General features: G+C 34.4%; 2 protein-coding genes across 8 annotated transcripts in view; one reads left to right on the top strand and one right to left on the bottom strand.

Moving 5' to 3' along the window:
- LOC124159306 (protein phosphatase 1 regulatory subunit 12C) overlaps positions 1–15,527 on the top strand; it is a 206,155-nt gene extending 190,628 nt beyond the window's left edge. For 6 of the 7 annotated variants that reach the window (XR_006864940.1, XR_006864944.1, XR_006864943.1 and 3 more), the window contains 2 exons: positions 6,357–6,545; positions 12,800–12,960. Coding sequence is in view for 1 of the 7 variants with exons in the window: in XM_046535037.1 (XP_046390993.1) it covers positions 12,800–12,886 (87 nt within the window). In the remaining 6 variants the exon portion in view is untranslated. Of the gene's footprint in view, positions 1–6,356; positions 6,546–12,799 lie in introns of all 7 variants that reach the window. The other variant, XM_046535037.1, reaches the window with a different exon arrangement.
- On the bottom strand, positions 15,516–22,021 carry LOC124159308 (ras-related protein Rab-21). The gene is made up of 4 exons (XM_046535043.1): positions 21,679–22,021; positions 21,419–21,586; positions 20,947–21,065; positions 15,516–17,322 (listed from the first exon to the last, which is right to left on the bottom strand). Exons 1-4 carry the CDS (start codon positions 21,814–21,816, stop codon positions 17,094–17,096), a joined length of 654 nt encoding a protein of 217 aa, XP_046390999.1. The 5' UTR covers positions 21,817–22,021; the 3' UTR covers positions 15,516–17,093.
- Positions 22,022–22,111: the final 90 nt, after the last annotated feature.

Here is a 22,111-nt window from a genome sequence, read left to right as displayed (position 1 = left end):
CATGCAGTGAAACCCCTTTAATTTCCTCTATGAACTTCGTGGGCAAAAATTGTGTTATTGCTAGATTATAAAAAAAATAGGAGACTCAAAAAATTGTAATGTTGACCTCAAGTTTCTAGGAGGGTCAACAAGCATTTTTTTTAAATGGGTTTCACTGTAGGCTGCTAAATGCTTATACTTTATGAATTGATGGTTTTACTTGGACCTTTGATTTTATTCTATTCAAAAGTGTGTTTTTGATTAATCAGTATGATTTTGTGTTGTTGAAATATTATTATTATATTTTACAATGTTGGCTTTTAAATGACTAGCTCAAGTTGAAAACTTCCTCATAACATTATTATTGAATGAATTTAAGTGATATTCTCAGAAGTCAACATTACCTATGGTTTATTGATTTCAATTATTTTTGTCCCGTTCATATGAATTTCAACTCGGAGGGAATTATTTTACCACAATAAAAAGGTTAAATGGATATAGTATTTAAAAGCTAGTTTTCTGTAGTAAGAAAACCTTTTTATAATAGCACATTTTCTTTGATGGGATATGCATTATAAATTAGATTTTTGGGTAGGTAGTACTTTATCTTGGCAGCTGAAGATAGAACTCTGTAAGACCTAAAATTTTTCCAGATGAAAGAGATGAAGTATTATGAGATTAAAGTTAATTTATCGTTTCAATTTAGTTTTTTAATGAATTTCAACAGTTCAATAATAGAGCCTGTATGAATATCATACTTTCACTTAGCTCTTAACGTAGTTCAATAATGCCCTGCACTTCTGTTCCCTCAGTAAGTACCATCTTTGCAGGACATTCATTAAGAATAGTCTCGCGTATAATCACACACTCACAGGACCAACCTTTTTTGATCCATCCTAGCGGGGACTCCTCATTATTATCATTATTTCATTATCTCGGACTCAGAGGGTAGTTGGGCTCTCCCTCCTTTCGGGTTTATAACCCTACCAGTGGCATTAGTTCGCGATCAATCATGCTTTGTTTATATGAATTAGCTGTATGGACAATTGTCGCTTGCACGTAAATTGCAAACTTTGAATTGAATTCCTCGTTTTATTCTGAGAATCGTCAAACTTTGAACGAAGCTCTACCGTCAATATTAATGCAGCATCCATTTCCATGTTGATGTTAATACTGAAATTGAGGTATAAGTTAATATTTATTGTAGAATTTCTTTTAAAAATTGTAAACACTGCTCAAAAGACAAAGAATTCAATTCTTAGTTAATATTTTTTGAGAAAGGAACAAACATTTATTTCAAAAACTGACAGAATGAACCACAAAGAGGAGTAATATAAGACGAGAGGTCCAGGTACCTGCTTCCAGATTTTGAGGGTACGGCCTGAGTCCCGCTTTTTTGGGTCCTGAAACTAAGACTTCGCAAACCCGTGACCATCATATAAGTGGGAGAATAAGGAAACATTTATATTTTCGGCATTCATTCTCCTGCGTAGAAAAATCTCTGATGAAAATTTGCTGCTTTTGTCTCCCGGGTCAAGAAATGTCCTGCCGCATGTTTTCGTCATTAGTAGTGAAACGGTTAAGATTAGTGCAGACTAATATTTAAGATTTATAAGGTTAGAATTTTACACCGTTTCTTGTTGAAACATAATTATGTGATACTTGCCAGGAACCCCCCTGTCCCATGTGAGATTGGGTAAGAATCGGCTTGACCCCACCCCCTTCCTTAATGCCTCGCATAATGAATGGATGCCTCCTTACTAAAAAATTGTTGAGGTCAACGTGTGTCGTATTCATTAGTTTTATATTGTGTTAACTTGCTGCTTTTATTTTGGCATAAAGAGGTGTACGGTGGGGGTAGAGGACGTATGCCTAAATATTTTCAAGATTTCAAAAATTTCCTTCCTTTAGACCTCAGATATTCATTGGTCAGTGAAGGTGCCCAAAGTGATGAAATATCATCATAAAAAATTAGTCAAAATATGTACTCTTCGTACATTCGGTAAACAGGGATCCCACTCACCAATGAAAACCATAAAGCCGTGAATAAGCTGTGAATTTCGTCTGCTGTGAGAAAACCTGGAAAAGGCCGTGAATTTCATCATATAACCTTAAAAATCTCTCAAACTTGATTTTAGAACTACAATTGAAAGAGCAAAAGAAAAATTGATATGTCAATCGTGTTTCAAGGTCAGTCATGTAAAGACACTGTCCACGTATTTATCTGCACACTTATATTCTTAGCGCAATTATTGGTCCGTGTGCCAAGATGACGCATTGGCCTTAAGCCTGCACCAAAGCCGGAAGACTGGTAACCAAAGTGTTTATTAACCCTGGTGAAAATTCAAATACGTCTTAATTTCTCTAGTACCCTGGTCCCTCCATTTTCCCGCTCAGAACCTTAAAAGGGAGCTGAATTTTGCAAACAATGTGTGACATCATGAGAGATAGCACTTTCATTGCTGCATTTGCATTCACAGCATCTATCGCATTTGTAAAATTTTTAGCTAACCTGCGGCCGATGATTGTTATGCGATCAATATTTCTGCCTAAAATGGTTTATCTAAAAAATGTGAATTTGACTACATCTAGACAATGAAAACCTGGAAAAACCGTGAATTTTACATTTTTGTTAGAGTGGGAACAATGTTAAAATATATAGTGTATTGCATATTTTAGTAGCTATTACCTTGTACTGGACAAATCCATGCAGAAGAACTACCTTATCTGGAAGCCAATGCAGTAAAAATGGTTTTATTTTTGTCATGAAGTCCCTTTGAAAAATCAGAAGAATTTTCAAATTAATTGCTTAAGGAGGACAAATGGCTGCTTCGATTTCAAATTTGACTTATCTCTTTGTAGTATTACGTACAGCGCATTGCAGAATCGAAAGGGGCAAAGTACATTTTTGCATACATCCAAGGATATTGTAGTAAAATTTTCTAGAAGAGTGTGTACATGTTTTGCTTGTAATTTGGCGGTTATAACCATTTTAGATCATTTTCTTATTTTTTAAATATTCATTGGCAACCCCTAAATTGTTGGTTAAACAATATTTTGATTACCATATTCTTAAACTTTCAATTTTATAAGGTATATAATTTACATTTTGCTCTCAGTGCAGTATTTAGTTATTCTGTGCTTGCCTAGGTAGCCATTATTAATTTTAATAACAGTGAGTCCTCGTTCTACGTCACCCCATTTAACGTCATTTCGCGATAACGTCACGAAAGTTTTGAGATCATCATTCGTTTATCGCACCTTCGCTTCGCGATAACGTCAAGTCTTTTAAATATCGCGCGAAAAAAAAGGCGAAGCGGCGGGCGTTGAAGGTTGTTCGTTTTGTGGGCGGTAGTGCAGTCAGTCTAAGCAAAGTGTAAAATGGTGTGTTTATTCTTAATTGCGATTACGGTTTTAGCAAAAATTTCTGCAAAATGAATTCTTACGTAGGTGCGCAAGGTTTTACTTGACATTATGGTTTTCAGGAACCTAAAAAGTGATTTCAAGGCATTTTTCCGTGTAGAACTCGGAGATTTTGTCGTCACTTTTTTTGCTGAGTTCACAATAATTTTAGTTCCTGTAACTGCGACGATGTTTCAGCGATGATGATGCCCAGGCGACGCTCGCCCGGGCGACCACCATAGCGAAGCCGAAAAGCAAATGCGGGAAGATACAAAAATGGAGAAGGATTTACGTCACTGCTGCTTGTCGTCGATGAAGACAGGAACTCGAACCATAGTTCGGCAATCCCATCGTAAAAAATGCCCCAGATATGATACGCTAAAATTTTTTCGCTTAGGAATTGTGAGGTCTAGGAGCCGATATTCACTTTTAACATTGTTTCTTATGGGATATTATGTTTCCATTAACGTCATTTCGTTTATCGTCACATTTTTCAGGAATGGTAAGTGACGTTAAACGAGGACTCACTGTAATAATTTATCATCTTAAATGTAATATTGAGGAAACTTGTAGGAAATTGAGTCTTAGAATAAATGTTACAAATTGCTATATTTTTTGTGTGAAATATTAGGTCAATAATTTTCAAAGCATTGAATAAACATGTGGCTGGATACACAATGTACACACACGCAGAGCAAAAGTTATGTGCATTAGGAAAGAAAAAGATGAATTTGTTAAATTTATGGTAGTACACCTGACCAGCATTGGCAACTTCCGACTCGAATCTCGATCAAGCCAAATTATTTCTTCTGGGTAAATTTCATCGTCCATACATGTAAATTCATAGTTTAAGAATGCTTGAGCAAATTACTTTTTTAGGGTAGGCAACTCTTGTAAAGGAATAATGTTTTACTGCTTTTTGTGATGAAACTCTAAAAGTGAAATCATGTCTGTCTTATCTGAAGTTCTATGATTACCTTTAATATGTTGTCCTGGCAAATTTTACAATCTTAGTAATATCACCTTCCCCATAGATATTTTTGAGGGTGCCCGAGTATTATCAAAAGTATTTAATTCATTAGTTGTAGATATTGCAGTTGCTGGCACATAATTTACTTTCTTGGAGCATCAAATAAGTTTTTATGATCTAGTTTATTGGGATATATTTTTTGTGCATTAAGGTATCTTGAATTCTGTGTAACTTTTAATATATTTAATCATTATGGTTTTGCTCCAATAAATCCTCATTATAGTATAATGCTTGAGTATGTGTATATATCGAAACATCAGGCTGTTGTTTATGCTCGCATTATGTGAACAGAACTATCAAAATATGTTTGTTTTTCGTGGCATATTCCTCATTTTCTATTCAAGTTTTTTTATTTAGTGCTGGTTTAAAATTAATTTTTAATAACTAAGAACCATTTGCATGAATTGCTGAGTTAAGTTTTCTTTATGGTTTTGTTTGTCTGTTTCTTTTAATGGTGACTGCTTCTTGAGTATGTATTTCATTTCCGTCTTACGTCAGTAATTTTTGCTCCTTTTTAAATTTTTTTATAGATACATTTTCTTGTATCCTTACTGTGATTTTATTTTGTTTTCATTCCTTTGAGTTATTATTGCCGTTATTATTTTCTTATATGTTAATTTGCTTCATTATTTTGACCTTGCAATTAATGCTCATTTGATAGCTTCTAACAAAATACATTTAACAAAATTATTTTTTAGCATTATTTAAAATTTGTGAATTTCAATTTTACTCCTCAATGATGCCAGACATGATTTCAGTCATCGATCGTGTAATTAGTATCTTCATTCTTCTGGAAACTCAATCAGACATCAAAATTTTGGTAAAAATTACACCTGAAACCTAAATTTTATACTAGTTCATGTATGAATATTCAGTAGACTCCTTTTTATTGGGCTTTTTGTTATATTTGCCCATAATTTATTTATTAGTTACTGACTTAAGAAATTACTCATGCCACAATGATGCCAAATTTTTACATTGTATTCATTCGGTGGATCACTGTAACTTATTCAAAGAAGAACTTATGAGTGTAAATGGAAAAATGTGACTATTGTCTTACAGAAATGCCTTTTGCAAAGATAGATTAATAATTTTGTTGCCATTGCAGCTAAATTATTTCATAAATACCTAAAACACCTTTGAGTTTGATGACCATGATTTTGTACAAGTTTATCATTTTATCATAGGCAAAAAATACCACTAACGTAAGGCTTGGAAAGTGGAAAATTAGAAAACACTTCTGATAATTAAATGTTTTTTATTCAGGGAATTAAATTTCATCACCACTGATTTTTTTCATTGAGATATTGTGACTTTTCTGTAGTTAATGTCTTTTTCTGATTTTCCCAGGAGTTTATTATTTATCCTTGCCTGTAATCTATAATTAACAAATTACCTTCATGAAAGTCAATCTGATGGTTTGAGTGGGATTTTTTTCTTTACATTATTTTTTCTTTCGTAATTTTCTAATACCAAGTATTAGTGGTTACTTGTTTCATTAGTTTAGTAAGAACCAGGAAGTTAGATAACAATCACCCAAGTTTTCTATATGCTATCAGGCTTTATTTTTTTATAATGTGGACAGATGAAACCCTAATTGAGTCATATCTCAAACTTAAATATTATCTTTGTAAAAATCTCAATTGTGTATGCCATTTAATTAATAAATGCTGCTCATGGGCAGTGCTCCTTTAATTTTACATGAATCATCTTATCATCTCTTTCCCTTCCTCTGCCCTTTCATCTACCCTATCCTCTTAACATGATATCCAATCCTTAACCTTCGAATAATCAAAAACTCTTATTCTAAACACGTTTCTCTTCCTACCCTAATATTGCCTTTTTCCAATCCAACTCATGCAAAACCTTGCTTTCCTACCCTCCTCCAATCATTAAAAAATCTCTATCCACATTCCTTCCTATCTACTCTGTTGTCTACTTTCAGCAATTGCAAAAGCTCAAAGCGGAGAATGAAAGGTTGAGGTCGGAGAACAGGTCACTGACCCGAGTCGTCTCCAAACTGACCAATTCAGCCTCATCCTCCCTCTCGACACGACCCAACTCTCATTCCTAGTCACTCTTTCCTCCACCATCACTCCTAGGCCCTCCCTCATCTTCTGCTGCCTTGAAATAGGTAATGGAGCTCTGGAGAGGCCCAGAAAATATATTTGCACGTTATTTTGTTTTCAAAATGGGCTTGGAAAGGTGGTGGCCCAGTATAAATCAGGCAAATAGTTGCCATCTTGAGTACTGACTGATTCTTGCTTTGAGTCGCTGCAACATTGTGTTTTCTGCTGCATGATGTGCCTTGTTATGAAGAATTGAAAATAAATCGGGATGTTATTATTAGCTGACTTACTAAAATGCTATTAAAAACTTGAGATCTTGGTTTGGAGATTTTCATGAAGGTTTCATTAAGTAAAAGTTAAATTGTTTGAAAGTAAATGTAAATAATTGAAAGAATGCATTCATTTATTTTCACGTGATATGCCCTCTTTTATTGTATGGTAATATAAAATATCAGAGACCAATAGTCCCTCACTGATTGATGCTAGTGGACTTGAGACTGACGAAATAACTAATGAACTAGGGGAAGTGTGATAAGGAGGGGTGGGATACTTGAAGGAATTGCTCAGAAAAAATAAAAAGTAGATCATCTCTTAATAGATGTGTCCTGAAGTGAATGCAATGGCTCAAACTAGTAATCACCCTATGATAAGTCTTGGATATGGCTAATTGTTGTGAGATTGCTAAATTAATTTTTATTCTTCAGTGAAGAAAGTCATTGAATGTAAAATACTCTTATGCTACTGACCAAACAATGTAACTGTGAGTGTTGTAAATTTGAAGGAAATTAGCATGATATTGAATATTTTGGGAGAAAATTACAATAAGGCATTTAAAACTGGAAATACTATATAATGTCGGAGGAATTTTGGAAGAGTAGGATGGAAAAGAGTCCCACCCTGAGTATATGTAAAATGTTGGAAAATGTGCATCAGTGAAAGGATATCTGAATCGATTATGGGATTTTAATGGGACCCATCGCTCCATCTTAACTGGCCATATTTTGAATTAAAGATGCCGAGAAATGTTCCCAAGGGTCTACTCAATTAATCTTGACATTTTTAAGATAATAGCATGTTTTTGAACAAGTAATGTGTCTTTAATAAAGACCAGTGGGAGTGATGCATCCTCTTAAGTAGTTGTTATCCAGGAGACTGATTGATTTCTAATGAAAAGGAAGATGTACATGACATACTGTGTTACGTTAGGTGGTAGAGGGTGTAGCTGGAATAGCTGGGGGGAGGGGTTCTTAGCCAGTAGCAAAGGGATCAGATAAGTGAAGGAATAGAATGATAGGAAAAAGAGTGGCGCTTGCCAAACTGAAGGCCAAACCATTGTTTAACAGGGTAGTGGCCGTGGCAGCATAGCATTTTTATTTTTAATACTGCACTATTTAGGGGCATCCACCTGAGCCAAGTGACGTCTATTTAATTGAATGCACTCATTGTAAATGTATGTACATATTGGAATAGAACCATAGTACATTTTCTGAATCTCTCTTCCCAGGTTCAGACAAGTAGGACCCATCAGTGGGTCAGGTTATACTGCGTGGTGTGGCCTACTAGTGGGTCAAACATAAGCTCATCTGATAGCCAATGCTTAGAGATGGTGCTCCACTCAGGGACCTTATGCCAATGGTGGAGGGCAGAGGAGAAATGAAAGAACATGGGACAGCCACTGTTTGTGCCCACTGGAGCTATGGGCTATGCCCAAGGCCCTTTGTTTTTAGGCCCTCCCAGTACATTACCTCAAGAATGTGGCATAGGTCCATTACCAGGACTTAGGGCTGCTATTTTATAGACTTTTGCGACCTGAGAATAATAATAATAATTTATTAATTATCTATGGTTGGCCATTTTGCATTGCACTATCCAGTCTGGCAAGTTAGTGACCCATAAATGGGTCTACTAATCTTGAGGTCGCACCGCATAAGTTACCATGTATAGTATTGACACAGTTTCATTCTTTTCAACTTCTCATTTCTCTAAATGGTGCATCAACCAGTGGAAGAAAATGGTAAATTTTCCATTGCCCAGGGAGGAAGTTAGGCATGACCCACTGATTAGTGTTGCCGCTTAAAAAAATTTTGATCAAAACAATTCCATTATGTGCTCTTACGGCAAATATAACATTGTTAGGTTGTAACACATAAATATGTTCTAGATGACTGGGGAAGGAAGAGGAATTAAATTTTATGCGTTTAATGAATTAGGCACTGTAATATGTGCTGATACAGCCTCTGTTGTTGATACAAGCCTTAGAATGAAAGTCTGAAAAAGAGAAAGGGAATCTTGATGAAATCAGCAGGTTTTCATTGCATAAATTTAATGCCACTGAATATCAGGTTGATTCATATGGCTCTAAAATAACTACTCCTGGTAGAGTTACTGCTATTCTATTTTCAAGAAGATATTTTGCTAGCCTCTCATGAATTTTTTTTCCATTTCCTTTTCTTTTGAGTAAATATTTTATTAACTGCATTTCTTGATTATTCCCAGCTTAGCTAATTGTAAACTGAATCCAATTGTAGTGTTCTAATCAAAAATATTTTACCAACATGACCATTCTATTTTGCTATGCCATTTATCAACTGTTATGATATTAGTATTATTAAACTATGATTTTCAGAATGATCAGTGTTTTACGTATTAATTAACTTTATTTATTATAATTTTATATTAAAGTCATTCAGGATTGCAGTAGAGCTATGAAATCAAATTTGTTTCACTCTAAGTAGAAATCTAATCATGGCAAGCTTTAGTGCCTTGAAAACTAGTTGTATGCATATGGGATCATGATAGGAACAATATAGTTATGTCTAAAAAGTACTCAGATTATGCTATTGCCACCACCTTATCCACATATCGCAGCCCAGCTCAACATTTGTAATCCTTCAAATGTGATAACAACTCAGTTTGCACCATGCTTGCTCTTTCCACTAAAGAATTAATGAATGGTGACTAGTCTTTTGTACGAAGCTCAGATCATGTTTGGATCAATTTTGTATATTGAAAATAGTGCCATAGCAACCACATATGTGGCTATTTTTCATTATGCTCCCTTTTGTGCATATTGTATATAACTTTGTCATATGTTTAAGTTTTCTTCCTATGTCAACGTCTTGCAAGTGGGTTTTTTTCTTTTTTAACTTTTTATATCCCTAACTCATAGCATTTGCACAACTGTAATGCATATGCAATGAATCTTCCACTTATCCCTCAACATTACTACATATATCGCCAAGAATCTTTTCATTGGTGTTTCTTTTTTCAATTCCGTTAAAATGAGTTTTCATTCCAATATCAAATTAGGATTACCCTACTTTCTCTGGGATTTTTAAACACTAACTTATGTCCTTGAAATTTTGTACAAATAAATGCTGATTACATTTTTTTCTATAAGTACCCTTTTTAATTTTGATTTCTGAATCTCTCCTGAATGGTTCAGACTCTTTCCTCAGTGTAGTTAAAACGGTTTGGTCAATTTATGTTTAACACTTTGGCTTTAATACGAATGATATTCTAAGTAAAACTGAATGTTCATGCCTACCATTTATTAATGCTACTTGTTATTATAGGAACAAAAATTTTTTTTTTTTTTTTTCATTTTAATCACTTATACTTCTCTTAAGATGAATGTGTATTGTTTGACTTTGCTGAATGATACCAAATACCTCAGCCATTTATGGCTAATTTTAGCTGTTTATTATCCTAATGATTATCACTGTTACAGAACACATCACGCACATTCGATAAAATCATTCTCCTAATAAATATTTTTCATCATTTGTATCCCTGGATTTTTCTGAATATCTCAGGAAGAAGTTCACCTACATATTTAAATTCTCATGGTGGTATGTTTCACATAACCTTGAATTTCATCTGGGATTAAATGAGGATAAATCCACTTGGCAGCATTTTTTTCTGTTTTTGCGATTCGGAGCTCATTAATCAAGGTAACGAATCTGAAAATACACCACAATGGCAGCTGAAAGGTTTTGACTGAGTCTATGAGTGATCATAATGAAAGTGGACAAAAACCTTGTGGTTGAGGAGAATCATCATGACAGAGAAACTACTGAAGTCAGATCACTGCATAAATTGGTATATATTAGTCAACTGGAATTAAGTATAAATAATGACACCTGTTCAATTGTCATCAATGCATAAAATTATTTATCGAATGGTTTTTTTAGATTGAATTTCTCCCTCAGTATTGCTCTCAAAACTCCAATCAAATGATTCATCTGAGTGTGGATGGGGAACATGGTGGAGACGTACACTCACCCAATAATATTATTTACAGAAAAAAGAATATTGATTGTACTGTTCATTAATCCAAGTTAATTCATCATTTATATCCTATAGTGTTCTATATCCCTTTGAATTATGTATATATATTTTACAGTACTTTTAAAAACTGAGTGTTCACAATGATAACAGTGACATTTTTAGTGAAATTGAGTTTGGCATAGATACCCTTGGATATTCCTACCAGATCCTCACTGTTCTTGGTCTGTTATAAAGAAGAAAGTTTGAGCTTATAAGTTTATCTGAATGACACTTTCCGCTTCTGACCACACACTAAAGAGACTGAGATAGGACACCATGTTTGAGGAACTAATATGAAATTGTGGGGCATAATCAAATGTTGTGTCATAAGTGTTTGTAAATGGCCATCTCGTTTGGGTGTCCATATCTTATACTCCTTGAAATAAATATTTGCTCTTTGAGCATCAACTTTGGGAATCCGACCCATTTAAGGTAAAACCATTATGAACTTGGTTTACATGCTTTTCATAATAATTCTGATGAATATTGTTGACGGTTGATATTTCTATGAATGCTTCCCATAATTAAGATTCAAAATATGCTAATGGTATAGTATACCCTTATGAAAGGATTAAGGCTACTCTTTACAGTATTGTTACCTTTTCATATGGACTAAGGGAGGAGTTGAATTAAGACATTGAACTATTGGTGTTTTCAAGTACACAGCAGCATTCTTTTTTCTCCAAGTTGAATAAGAATTGAAGATTGTCCAGAAAAGTGTTAAGTACATTGTTTACTCAGATGGACATATGTAAGGAGGAGGCTGATGAGTATTACAAAATTTAGTTTGGAATTTCGACATATTTGTAATTACGTCGTGATATTAGGTATAAACTCTGTTCAGTGGACTGTAAACAACGTCTGATAAACTCGTTATTAATTATTTATCCCATTAATAATGTTAGATATTTGCTTCAATTGGAATTATGTGGTATCAAGGAAGTTCTGATAACTTCATCAACTGTACTGGCGTAACGTTTTTAGATATGTTCTCATGAAATAAGATTGGACATAAAAATGGTAGTCCAGTTATTTCTAATTCATGTTGAAATACGGATTGTAGTCATTTTGAAAGTTTTTTTTTCTAAGCCTTAGTTTATTAATTATAAAATAGCTTTAGAAGACTTTATTCATGTACACCTTAAATATTCAAAGATATTTTTGAATGAAAAAAATTTAGGTATTCATTTAGCAAATTTCTCATGTTTTCTCTTTTCAAATTCTTCAAAGTCAAAAGTCTGTATCTCTGAAATGTTGTGTACAACGAGAAAATTATCAACTAAATATGTAATCGATTTGTGCTAGTTGATGGTGACCTCAGAAATATTTTTGGTAGAACCTAGGTGATTATCATAATTGATCATTGCTATTCATCTTTTTTTATAACAACTAAGCATGTTTTAAATTTATTCAGGCTACTAGGGTCCTAGATATGGCTGAGGGAATGCTATTGTCACAATGAGTGCAATAATTGACTGGTCAAATTTAAGATGAATGAAGATCTCGTAGTAACAATGCTGAAAAAATTAGTGTTTCGAAACGCTATTAGACTATTTTAGTGGTAAATTGCACATCTAGGGAAAAACTTTGATGCTATTTGGCTTTTTTATTATAGCTTCAGACAATATTTTTGCATGAGGGACTTCTTATAATTGCTTGAGAAATAATTCTGAGCTGTGTTCAGCATTTCAAGCATGTTATGTTATTATAAATGTGTTGAATTTTCTCTTACTTATAAAAATTTATTGACAAAATAGTGCATGTTATTTGTATCCAAATTAGATAGTTATTGACATTGATGTTTCCAAACTCAGGAGATAGTAAGACAGTTTATGCATGATTATTGTATATATTTTTAATATTGAGCATGGTATTTCATTTTTTGTTTACTTTTTTGCCAGTATGTTATCAAATATGTTGCTTTTTTTAATTTGAAGGTATCAATATAAAAATGTGATCCCTATTCTCCTTTCTATTTCCATGTTTGCAGCAACTGGAACAGCTGCGCTGTGAAAACCAGAGGCTTAAAGAGGAGAACGGTGCTCTTATTAGAGTTATTAGCAAATTAAGCAAGTGAAGCTTAATTGCCACTGGTCCGTCCTGTCCAAAAGCCATTTGAGGAATTGATAGAGGAAAATCCTCACCAGGAATGGAGGCACAAATCACAGGGGTTTGGATCCAGTCGAGTTGCATTGAATTGCAGCATGAAGGATAGAGATCGCTCTCGCTCCTAGCCCCTATTTTGCATGTCCTATTAGGTCATCACCTTGATGAACACTTTTTCCAGCCACAATGACTGCAAGTCAAGCTGAAAATCTCTTGACATTACCTGTCATGCTGATACTTTTTTTTAGCATGCAGGCCTCTGAGAAAAAAGGGTTTTAACAGGAGAAGGTTTTTTTCTATGTTTCCTTTTTAATTTATTCAAGTGTGCATTTTCTTAAATGTATGTGTGTCTGAATTAGTGTCTGTGAGTGAATGGAAGACAGTGGCTCTGAATTGTTAAAATGCCATTTATGTGGTGTTTGGGTCTCTAGGCCCCTTGTGTAATTAATGTAATTTGTAGATTTTGTTGTTTCTAATATCTTGTACAGTAGTCATCTATTGATAAAGAAGAGTTGTATTTCATGGGGTATTCACTTCTGTTGCTATGTCAATTAACTTCTGTTAAATAAAGGTGCCACAATGATGAAATCACTAGTTTCGTGGCTCAGTTAAGCTATATTCTTTGGCCATCTTATCTATGGCATTGACTTGAATTTTTAAAATGGCATTATATGAATATATAGATTGTGTGTATGCATATTAGCCATTTGTTGCAGATTTGAACTAAGGATAGAAAACCTTCAAAGCTGATGAATTTCATATTTGAGAAACCCATATTTTTTGTATATTTATATGCTTTTAGATTACCACTGTTGCCAGTAAATATTTATAATGAATATAAATGATTGAAAATTACATATATGTGTTTAGGCTTTTAACTTATTTTAACTTTTGACCTAATTGTTCTTTGCGAATGGAACCATGATTCTTTTGGCAAAATAAATTGAGGAACTTCAGATTCAGGCCCAACATATAATGATTAGAGAAACGATTAAGATCAATGTTAGATAGTCATTGATAAATCATGTCATCTTGCCACTTCATTTGGAATATTTTATCTCTTCATGCTTTTGTGCTTCTGGCCATCACAATTCATATTTTAATTTTTGGGTGGGGCTACTTACTATGTATTGAGAATAAATTCTGATGAAAAGTACAGTAATGTTGCAAGTAAACCTCTATTCAGGAGTGTAAAAGAGAATGAGAATGGTTCTGAAGTCTTGTTTTTTATCACATAACATTTGTGTCACACATTGGTTTGTGAATGTCCAGAGTATCTTTTAAATGTTTGCAATTTCAAATTTTACTTAGTGGTGATAAACTTGCAGCAAATTGAAAACATGACAGTATCCTTGTATCAGGATGACAATGATTTATTAAAATGTGAATGAGTCATTTTTGTAACATCTTGTGCTTCTTCCATTAAAAGCAGATTTCGGTTGATAGTAAATAAAAATTAATTCATTATTTTTGGATCAAATTTTATCAATTGTATGCCATGAAGTTATTTTTTTGGTTTATGTTTATAATGGGTAAATATGTCTGCTGATAATGAAAAAAGCTGGAAAAATAGGAACTTTCATCAATGAAAACTTCAGTCGACCATATATTTGACTATGTGACTACAATGGCTGGGCCAATTTCTAAACTAAAATCTGAATTGGCATTTTTCTCAGCTTCATCGAATCTTTACAACACTGCCTATCAAAGCCTAAAAGTGTATTGTGATGGTAGTGTTCTCCATTTTAAATCAAATTCCTGCTATTTCATATTATTGGTTGAAAACAAGAGGCTTGTGAAAGTATTTTTAAGCAATACATAATTAACACTCAGCTCATCTGTCCGGGATAGCCATCCTTCATTGAAAAATGTTTCACTACTGCCTCATTTCATGTCTGAGAATATTTTTTACTCTTTAGTTCCTGTATGTGTTTTCTGTGATTAAAAATATTTGTAGATTTTTGAAGTCAAGAGTAAAGTTGAAAGCCAGTGTCATATCCAATATTTATGCTTGTCCAGTGGATCAATGAATTCCCTACTTTACAATTACACTTGGACTGTTTTGCTAATATGTTCGAAATAATTTGAATTATTAGCAAATTGCTTAGGGGACATAATTGTAAATATATTTATACCTATATATACATATATATACATATGTGAAAGAAGTTAGATGGTCTCTCTTGTGTGCTCCCAATGTGTGACGTTAATGTTTTGGGCGCTCACTCTTAAGCAGCAAGTTTTAAAAGTGGTGAGTGTTTTTGTACATGAGCAGTTGTAGAATTCTGTGTAAGGAAGTTTACAGAGAAAAGTATTAACTAAGTTGATATTCGAAACTTTATGGGTGCTTACAGAGGATGTGTTGAGAGGAGCTCAAGGTGTTTTGTGTGTACCAAACAGTAAACGTTTAGTGTGTTCAATGCATTCGATTGGGAAAAGTTGTATTCCCTGACTGTACATGTATATTTCTTTCATTTTCATGGCTCTCAATGCCCTCTACTTGTTAAATTTCAGAAAATAAGTGCCTTTTGCTGCTATTAATGTAAACAATTGTAAAAGAAGAAAGTTTTATAGAACTAAAAGATTCTTAGAATAAAAAATGACTTTATAAACAGGACTTTATTGACTATTAAGAAACAAAAGATCTTGTTATATTACATTTTTCAAAATAAAGGAGGAATTTTTGATGCACAAATGGCAACATTTCTGGTCAGCTTGGCATTGCTCAACGCTCCCCTTATTAATATTATACATTTCACAGGCATCAAAATAAAACACTGTACATATATCTTAAGTGAGCTATATATGAACTGAGGAAAAACATTTGAGGGAATGATCACATACATAGAGCCTTTTTGGGAAGATTTTAATCCAAATCAAATACAGTACATGGCTAGAACCTGCGTGATAACATACAGCTAAGCAATTTCAGTCATACTCCAATGAGTGAATTTTTGCAAAGGCAGATACTATAAAAAATGCCAAAAAAGCCCATTCTCTCAAGAGGATTATATTTAAAAATGCAGTCTTGTAAGGCTTTGGAAAACAAAGCAATTGCCAAATATAAGTGATGATCAACATCATCAGAAGTCCAGTATGCATACTGGTGGTAATTGTCAGCTCCCTACCTTGCCTACTAAGATGGATGTTTCAGTTATTATTTCCCTGTTCATTTACAGTTTTACAAGATTAACCTAGGGAAGGGTTAGTTTATCAGCCTAGGCATATAAGTAACCAACTGACTATTGGCTTTGATGGAATTCTATACTGCTTGCATTGTTAATCAAAGTACAAGGGCATGTTAACAAAAAGTATCCCTGACTGGTAATTCTGAGCAATTTCATGGTTCGCGTGGAAAAAACTATCAAAAGATATCAAAGTAAAATTTCAATTTACCTTAATTCCATTTTTATCAATCTATAAACTACCTGGATATGTTTCTCAAATTTCTATTTTTCATCTCGTTAAGAGTTCATGGAAATAACAGTGACAGTTACAACAAATTTAGATATTAAAATTTTGTAACATGCCATCTATAAATAAACTATTGACTGACAAAGCTTTTTCTTAAAAAAATGACATTTAATGCATTGGATAATTAAGATACAGATATAATCAATCACCACTAGCTACATAGCACAGAGGTTTCAATAGAGGCAACACGCAAGGACATAGTGACAGCACAAAAAAATTAATAGTTCCGAAGAAAAATTCTAATCAAAGCAATATGAGTATGTGGTACGAAGGAAATATGTAATTTATTCATGGACTGCAAATATTTCATCCCTCAGTAGACCTTTAGCTGTGATTTACAAATATACAACATCACCAAAGTCCTCCTTTCAACAAGATGCAAAAGACTTGTAAATTGTAGACTGAAAAATTCATCTTGTTTCAGAAGGTCTCACTAATAGACATGTTCTTTAAAACAATTACAATTTCTTGTGATACTGGCTTTGGTTGAGCCCATCTAAATGGGCATTAACGATCAATTGGTAACTTTACCGAAGTTTTTAATTTGGAAGAGTTCAAGTAAGCTCACATGAATTATTTTGAGCTATAGCCATTTCACTCACAATTACTAACGTGCATATCAGATAGAGAATCAGCACAAAAAGAGATACAATCAAAGAGCATTAATTACCAATTGCTCAATACATTCAGCGGTGTGCCAACCATTATGAAGTTGTCGCTCCTCCACAGCATCTGGATCCACTAGCTTCTTCAGGAGATGCTTCATCATCAACCACCATTACATTGTTTGCATTCCCTACACACATCTTCTGCTCTTCTGCTTCCTTCGCTTTTTCTATCATCCTCTGACTCAGTTCCAAAAACATTTCCTCAATTCCTTTATTATGTTTTGCAGATGTATGGAAATGTCTTGCACCAACAGATACAGCATACCTGTTATGTAAATAAAAATTGATGGATTTTACAATTATGAAGTTTTGGAATGAAATTTCATAATACTCCAAGCAAGTAAAATTACTCTATGCTGAGTATTACCTTTTCCTCTAGAAATTGCAACAATGAGAATATTGGCTTTAACTTACAAGGGGAGACCACGTACCTTGCTCCGCCTTTTTGAGTGCCGTATTTTTTATGGCATTTGGAATGACGAACACACCTCTGAACTGATAGTAGTTCCGTTGAACGGGCCTTAGCTTGGCTGTAATTAATTAATTTCTGAGCGGTAGTGTTATTGTTATTGCTGGTTAAAATTTTAACAAGCGTTATATATTCCCAAAATAGCGCCATTCCTTCAACAGGGTAGGTTGGTCTAGTGGTGAGTGCTTTCGGCTCTCACCTGGGGGGCCCAGGTTCACTACTTTGTCACGGCAGTATGTTTTGTAGTTTTCATTTTGATCACAAGGCGACAAGTTTTTCACTAATGTTAATTGCAGTAAGCATAGGCGTGAGAAAAAATTTTTATCATCACAACGGCATTTAGGTATTTAGAAGTGTTATTTTGAACGCGGTAATATAAAGACTACACTTACTACGCTGAAATTTCGCGGATTTATTGGATCTCAAGTTCCCAGCTGATTTAGCTGTCTACTGAGAAGTTCCAGACTATTTGTTGTTTCAGGCATTTTACTTTCTCGGTGTGATCATGGCATACATTCTGCGGCTTGATTAAGACTACACTTGCTACCGTCCTCAAGAACATGCAGAAAAATGAACAGTGGCATTGGTGAAGAAATTACATTTGTAGGTGATCCTCTTGTTATTATGCTGGAGGGCTGCGGAAGATTTTGGGAAGCGGCTAGCACAATACACATTTGGCGTAATTGTTGGTTTTAAATAATCAACTTTTATTCCATCCTATTTGTTAATTGAATTAATATTTCGGAATGGCTCTTTTAGTATGTAGGTACTTGAAGATAACTTTGGAGTAATGTGAATTACAAGTGTTCGAGAGAAATGGTAATTTATATTCGTTTTGTCTTTGATTTATTACATCTGCACGCATATAGCTGCTCACCGCGGGCCTTAAGGACATGTGCTCTCGAAAGAAGTGGTTTTTATATTTAATCTGGAAGTTGACTCATATAAGCTATAAAAAAATTAACATTTTAGCGATCACCAAACCTTGCTGGTGTAGTCCTCATATCTCCGCGCTCGAAATTACACTGCTGAAATACCTAAAGGCCGTTATGATGATAAAAAATTTTTCTCATGCCTATGCTTGCTGCAATTAACATTAGTGAAAACCTTGTCACCGTATGATCAAAATGACAACTACAAAACATACTGCCATAACAAAGAATCGAACCCCAGCCCCCCAGGTGAGAGCCATACGCTTCCAACCATCACCACTACACCAACCAATTCTATTGGATACTAAGCGCTATTTTGGGATTATATAACGCTTGTTAAAAATATCGCTTGGAAATAAATTAATTACAGCCAAACCAAGGCCCATTCAATGGAACCACTATCAGTTCAGAGATGATGTGTTCGCCATTCCGAATGCCATAAAAAATACGGCATTGAAGAAGGCGGAACAAGGTACGTGGTCTCCCCTTGTTAGATATTACTGTTATCAGGAAAATATTTCCAATCACTAGCATACAAGGAATATTGTCACTAATGGGAGTGACAGGAAATGATACCGGAATTCGTTTCAACTTTAGAGATGAAAAGTTTGCCCAATGTGGATCATGAATTGTCCCATATAAGACAGTATATAACCAATAATTTACACAAAAAAGACCTTTAAACAATTAGAACTCCAATTACGATGCTCGCTATGGAGCTGAATCCCTTCCCTGGTTAGGACTGCGGTGTGAACCACCAGGGGGTTATGCCTACGTACATTTTCTTCCTGCAGCATAAAGGTTGTGGTGTATTCTGCAGCCCTCGGTCAATGGGAGCGGGTAGAGGGAATAGAGAGGATGCAGAAAGAAGTTCAGGGTAGCCATTCAGGCCTACTTCAGCATAAGGGAATATGCTAGAGACCCTTCATTGTCAAGGACTACCAGCACAGCAGCTTTAAAATATGACATGCTACCACTTCTGGGTCCAGGAAATGCTAAATACATATAAATTAATTACTGCCTGGGCATCAGACATAGGCCCTTTTCAGAGACTCACAAAGGACCCAGGTGACATCAATTGCGTATATTTTCAACTTTTTTTATCGAAGTCCACTTTGAAGTAATCTGCAAGTAGGGTCTAACCGATGGTTCCCTATCTGCCTTTCATCAAAACAAGTGTCACCAATTGGTCATGAAGCAAGCAGAAAGCGTGTTAATTTACATCAGATAACTCTTAATTGGAATTTCGTAATGGCACACTGGATAAGACTGGACTGGATTTTTATCAAATTGCACTCCAGTTTTTTTTTCCTTCAAGTTTATAATAATCTATGTCCTGATTACATATTTGTAGTAGTAAAGACATGAAATAATTCATGCATTAATGGTTTCTATTTTCAAAAGGGCATCAAGCTTTTTTGTTTTGATCAGAAGCAGCCAGCCTAAAACTTCACAAGCTGAATTTGACACATCCATTTCCACACTAGGTTTCCTTTTCTTGATGCCAATTTTGTAATGACTCCATATTTTTACAATTCCAGACAGAGACATAGTAGAATTACACATTAAGACATCTCATGAGCTCTCAAGGAATGAGGATAATTGACAGTTGACTGATGTGGCCCTCACTACACACTAACTGGCATGACGAGTTCCCACAACATGTGAGAGTAATTTCCAAACCTTAGTTAACATAATTATGCTGAGGTTACAGTTAAGGAGCTAGTCTCTTTAGGATTGGCTGTTGCGAGAAAAATTATGGCTTCTGTACGTTAAAGGAGATAGCTGTAGAAAAGATGGGAAATTTACATTGCTTACATGGGAACTACAAATGCCAGCTTCCAGGGAATAGTTGCCACTTATGGAGGTAGCTGTTCAAACAAGTTTTACTGTACAATAATGACAAAACATTTTACCATTCCATAAGCAAAAAAGAAATGTGACAATTGTGCACAATTTCCAGGTACAAGCATTGTACCTACGCATATTAATAACTCAGGAGGTATACAAGAAAATATTCTGCCCTCCACTCTTAGACAACTGGGGAAAAAACTGCCAGGCGAATAAATAATTCTCAGGTAGCTACCTAAAGAGGTTATAAAGCTTCCACAAACACCATACTCAGGTTACAACTAATTAGTATAAGTAAAAACAATATATTCATTAATAATTCTAACTTCAAATTTTTGCATAAGTGAAAGGATGGCTGCAAAATGACAAACGGCAAATTACGTCAGATTAAGGTAGGATCATGAATTGTTTGGCATTCTTATCCATACAATCATTGAACTGATTTAAGGCAAAACAAACATCAATAATGGCTTTCATTCTACATAGAATGAATTTGCTGCTTTCCTGCAGTAATATATGCCATTACAATTGTTCTTCAGGCGAGCACTCCCATTTTATTTTACCAAGATAATTGATGAATAGCAGCTAAACCCCAGAGTAAACGCAAGAATAATTATTTCATGACAACAGTACTTACTGTTCAGCATCTTCCACAGAAACATTCCTCTGCTTTTCTAGGTCCACCTTGTTGCCAGCAATGGTGAGAGAAATTTCACTTCCTAGCATTTTTTTCAGTTCTTTTACCCATTTCTTTACCTAAAGGTAAAGAAAACATAATCAATCATACCATTTGTGAAAAAAATCCTCAACACTGCGTTTATGCTACCCCAGGCGCACGGGAACATGTACCATAAATAATGTAGCTTTGATCGACCTAGTAACACAAGGAGTATAATTCAGCAAGCCTTCGCATGCGTGAAATTTAAAAATCTCGACACCGATGTAGCAGGTAAAAACGAATAGGGTAGTTAACAATTACTAAATAAAATAATCATGAGACCCAATAGTGCTACAATCATTAGGGAAAAGGTTACAGAAAGTCAACACTGCGCAGCCTTGGACACAAAATTACAATTATCAGCTACAACCATCTTCACTTGTGTAATTACCTTCTGAAATGAGTCCTCATCAGTTATATCATACACAAGAATTGCACCATTTGAGGCTCTATAGTATATGGGGCCTAGGGCATGGAATCTTTCTTGTCCGGCTGTGTCCCATATTGACAAGCTTACCCTCTTTCCTCCTATGTTAATTTTTTTGTTTAGGAATGATGCCTTAAAAGATAAAGAATTGATATGTCTTTGTTTAGTTTCCTGAAAAGTAACAATATCTGACAATTGGCAACATTACTTCCTTCATGACATACCTGTAGCGTGGTTATATGTTTGTCGTTAAATTTATCCTCTACATAACGTAATACAAGAGAGGTTTTTCCAACACACCCCTCACCTAATAAAACTACTTTAAAGTTATAACTTCGAGATCCTGAAGTAGTTTCACCCATGTCTTGCGATAAATTAGGAAATGTAAACAAAGTTCAGTCAGCGCTTTACACCTGCGATATAACAAAGCCCTTGAAAATTCATGAAAATTACAGTAATGAGAGCGAATAACAAATATTAAACACTTATGTTTTTCACATGACTAGCTCAATTTTCACATAATCAGCTGTTCCTAAAACACAGGAAGCTACCATAATACACTACGTACCTCTGACAAATAGTAAAGCACAGAAATATATTAAAAAGCCATTTAGTGGGTTATGAATATATTTTAAAATCTTCAAATAATTACTGAAT

Source organism: Ischnura elegans, chromosome 5 (assembly GCF_921293095.1).
Source record: "Ischnura elegans chromosome 5, ioIscEleg1.1, whole genome shotgun sequence".
NCBI lineage: Eukaryota > Metazoa > Arthropoda > Insecta > Odonata > Coenagrionidae > Ischnura > Ischnura elegans.
The sequence above is the reverse complement of the archived record's forward strand: the minus strand, read 5'-3'. Positions and strand labels throughout refer to the sequence as shown.

What these genes read in the sequence shown, in the direction of transcription:
- LOC124159308 (XM_046535043.1), bottom strand. Translation starts at nt 21,816, where the DNA reads ATGGGTGAAACTACTTCAGGATCTCGAAGTTATAACTTTAAAGTAGTT. An exon ending in AACATATAACCACGCTACAG is followed by an intron (nt 21,587 to 21,678) that starts GTATGTCATGAA and finishes TTATCTTTTAAG; the next exon opens with GCATCATTCCTAAACAAAAA. An exon ending in ATGAGGACTCATTTCAGAAG is followed by an intron (nt 21,066 to 21,418) that starts GTAATTACACAA and finishes CTTTACCTTTAG; the next exon opens with GTAAAGAAATGGGTAAAAGA.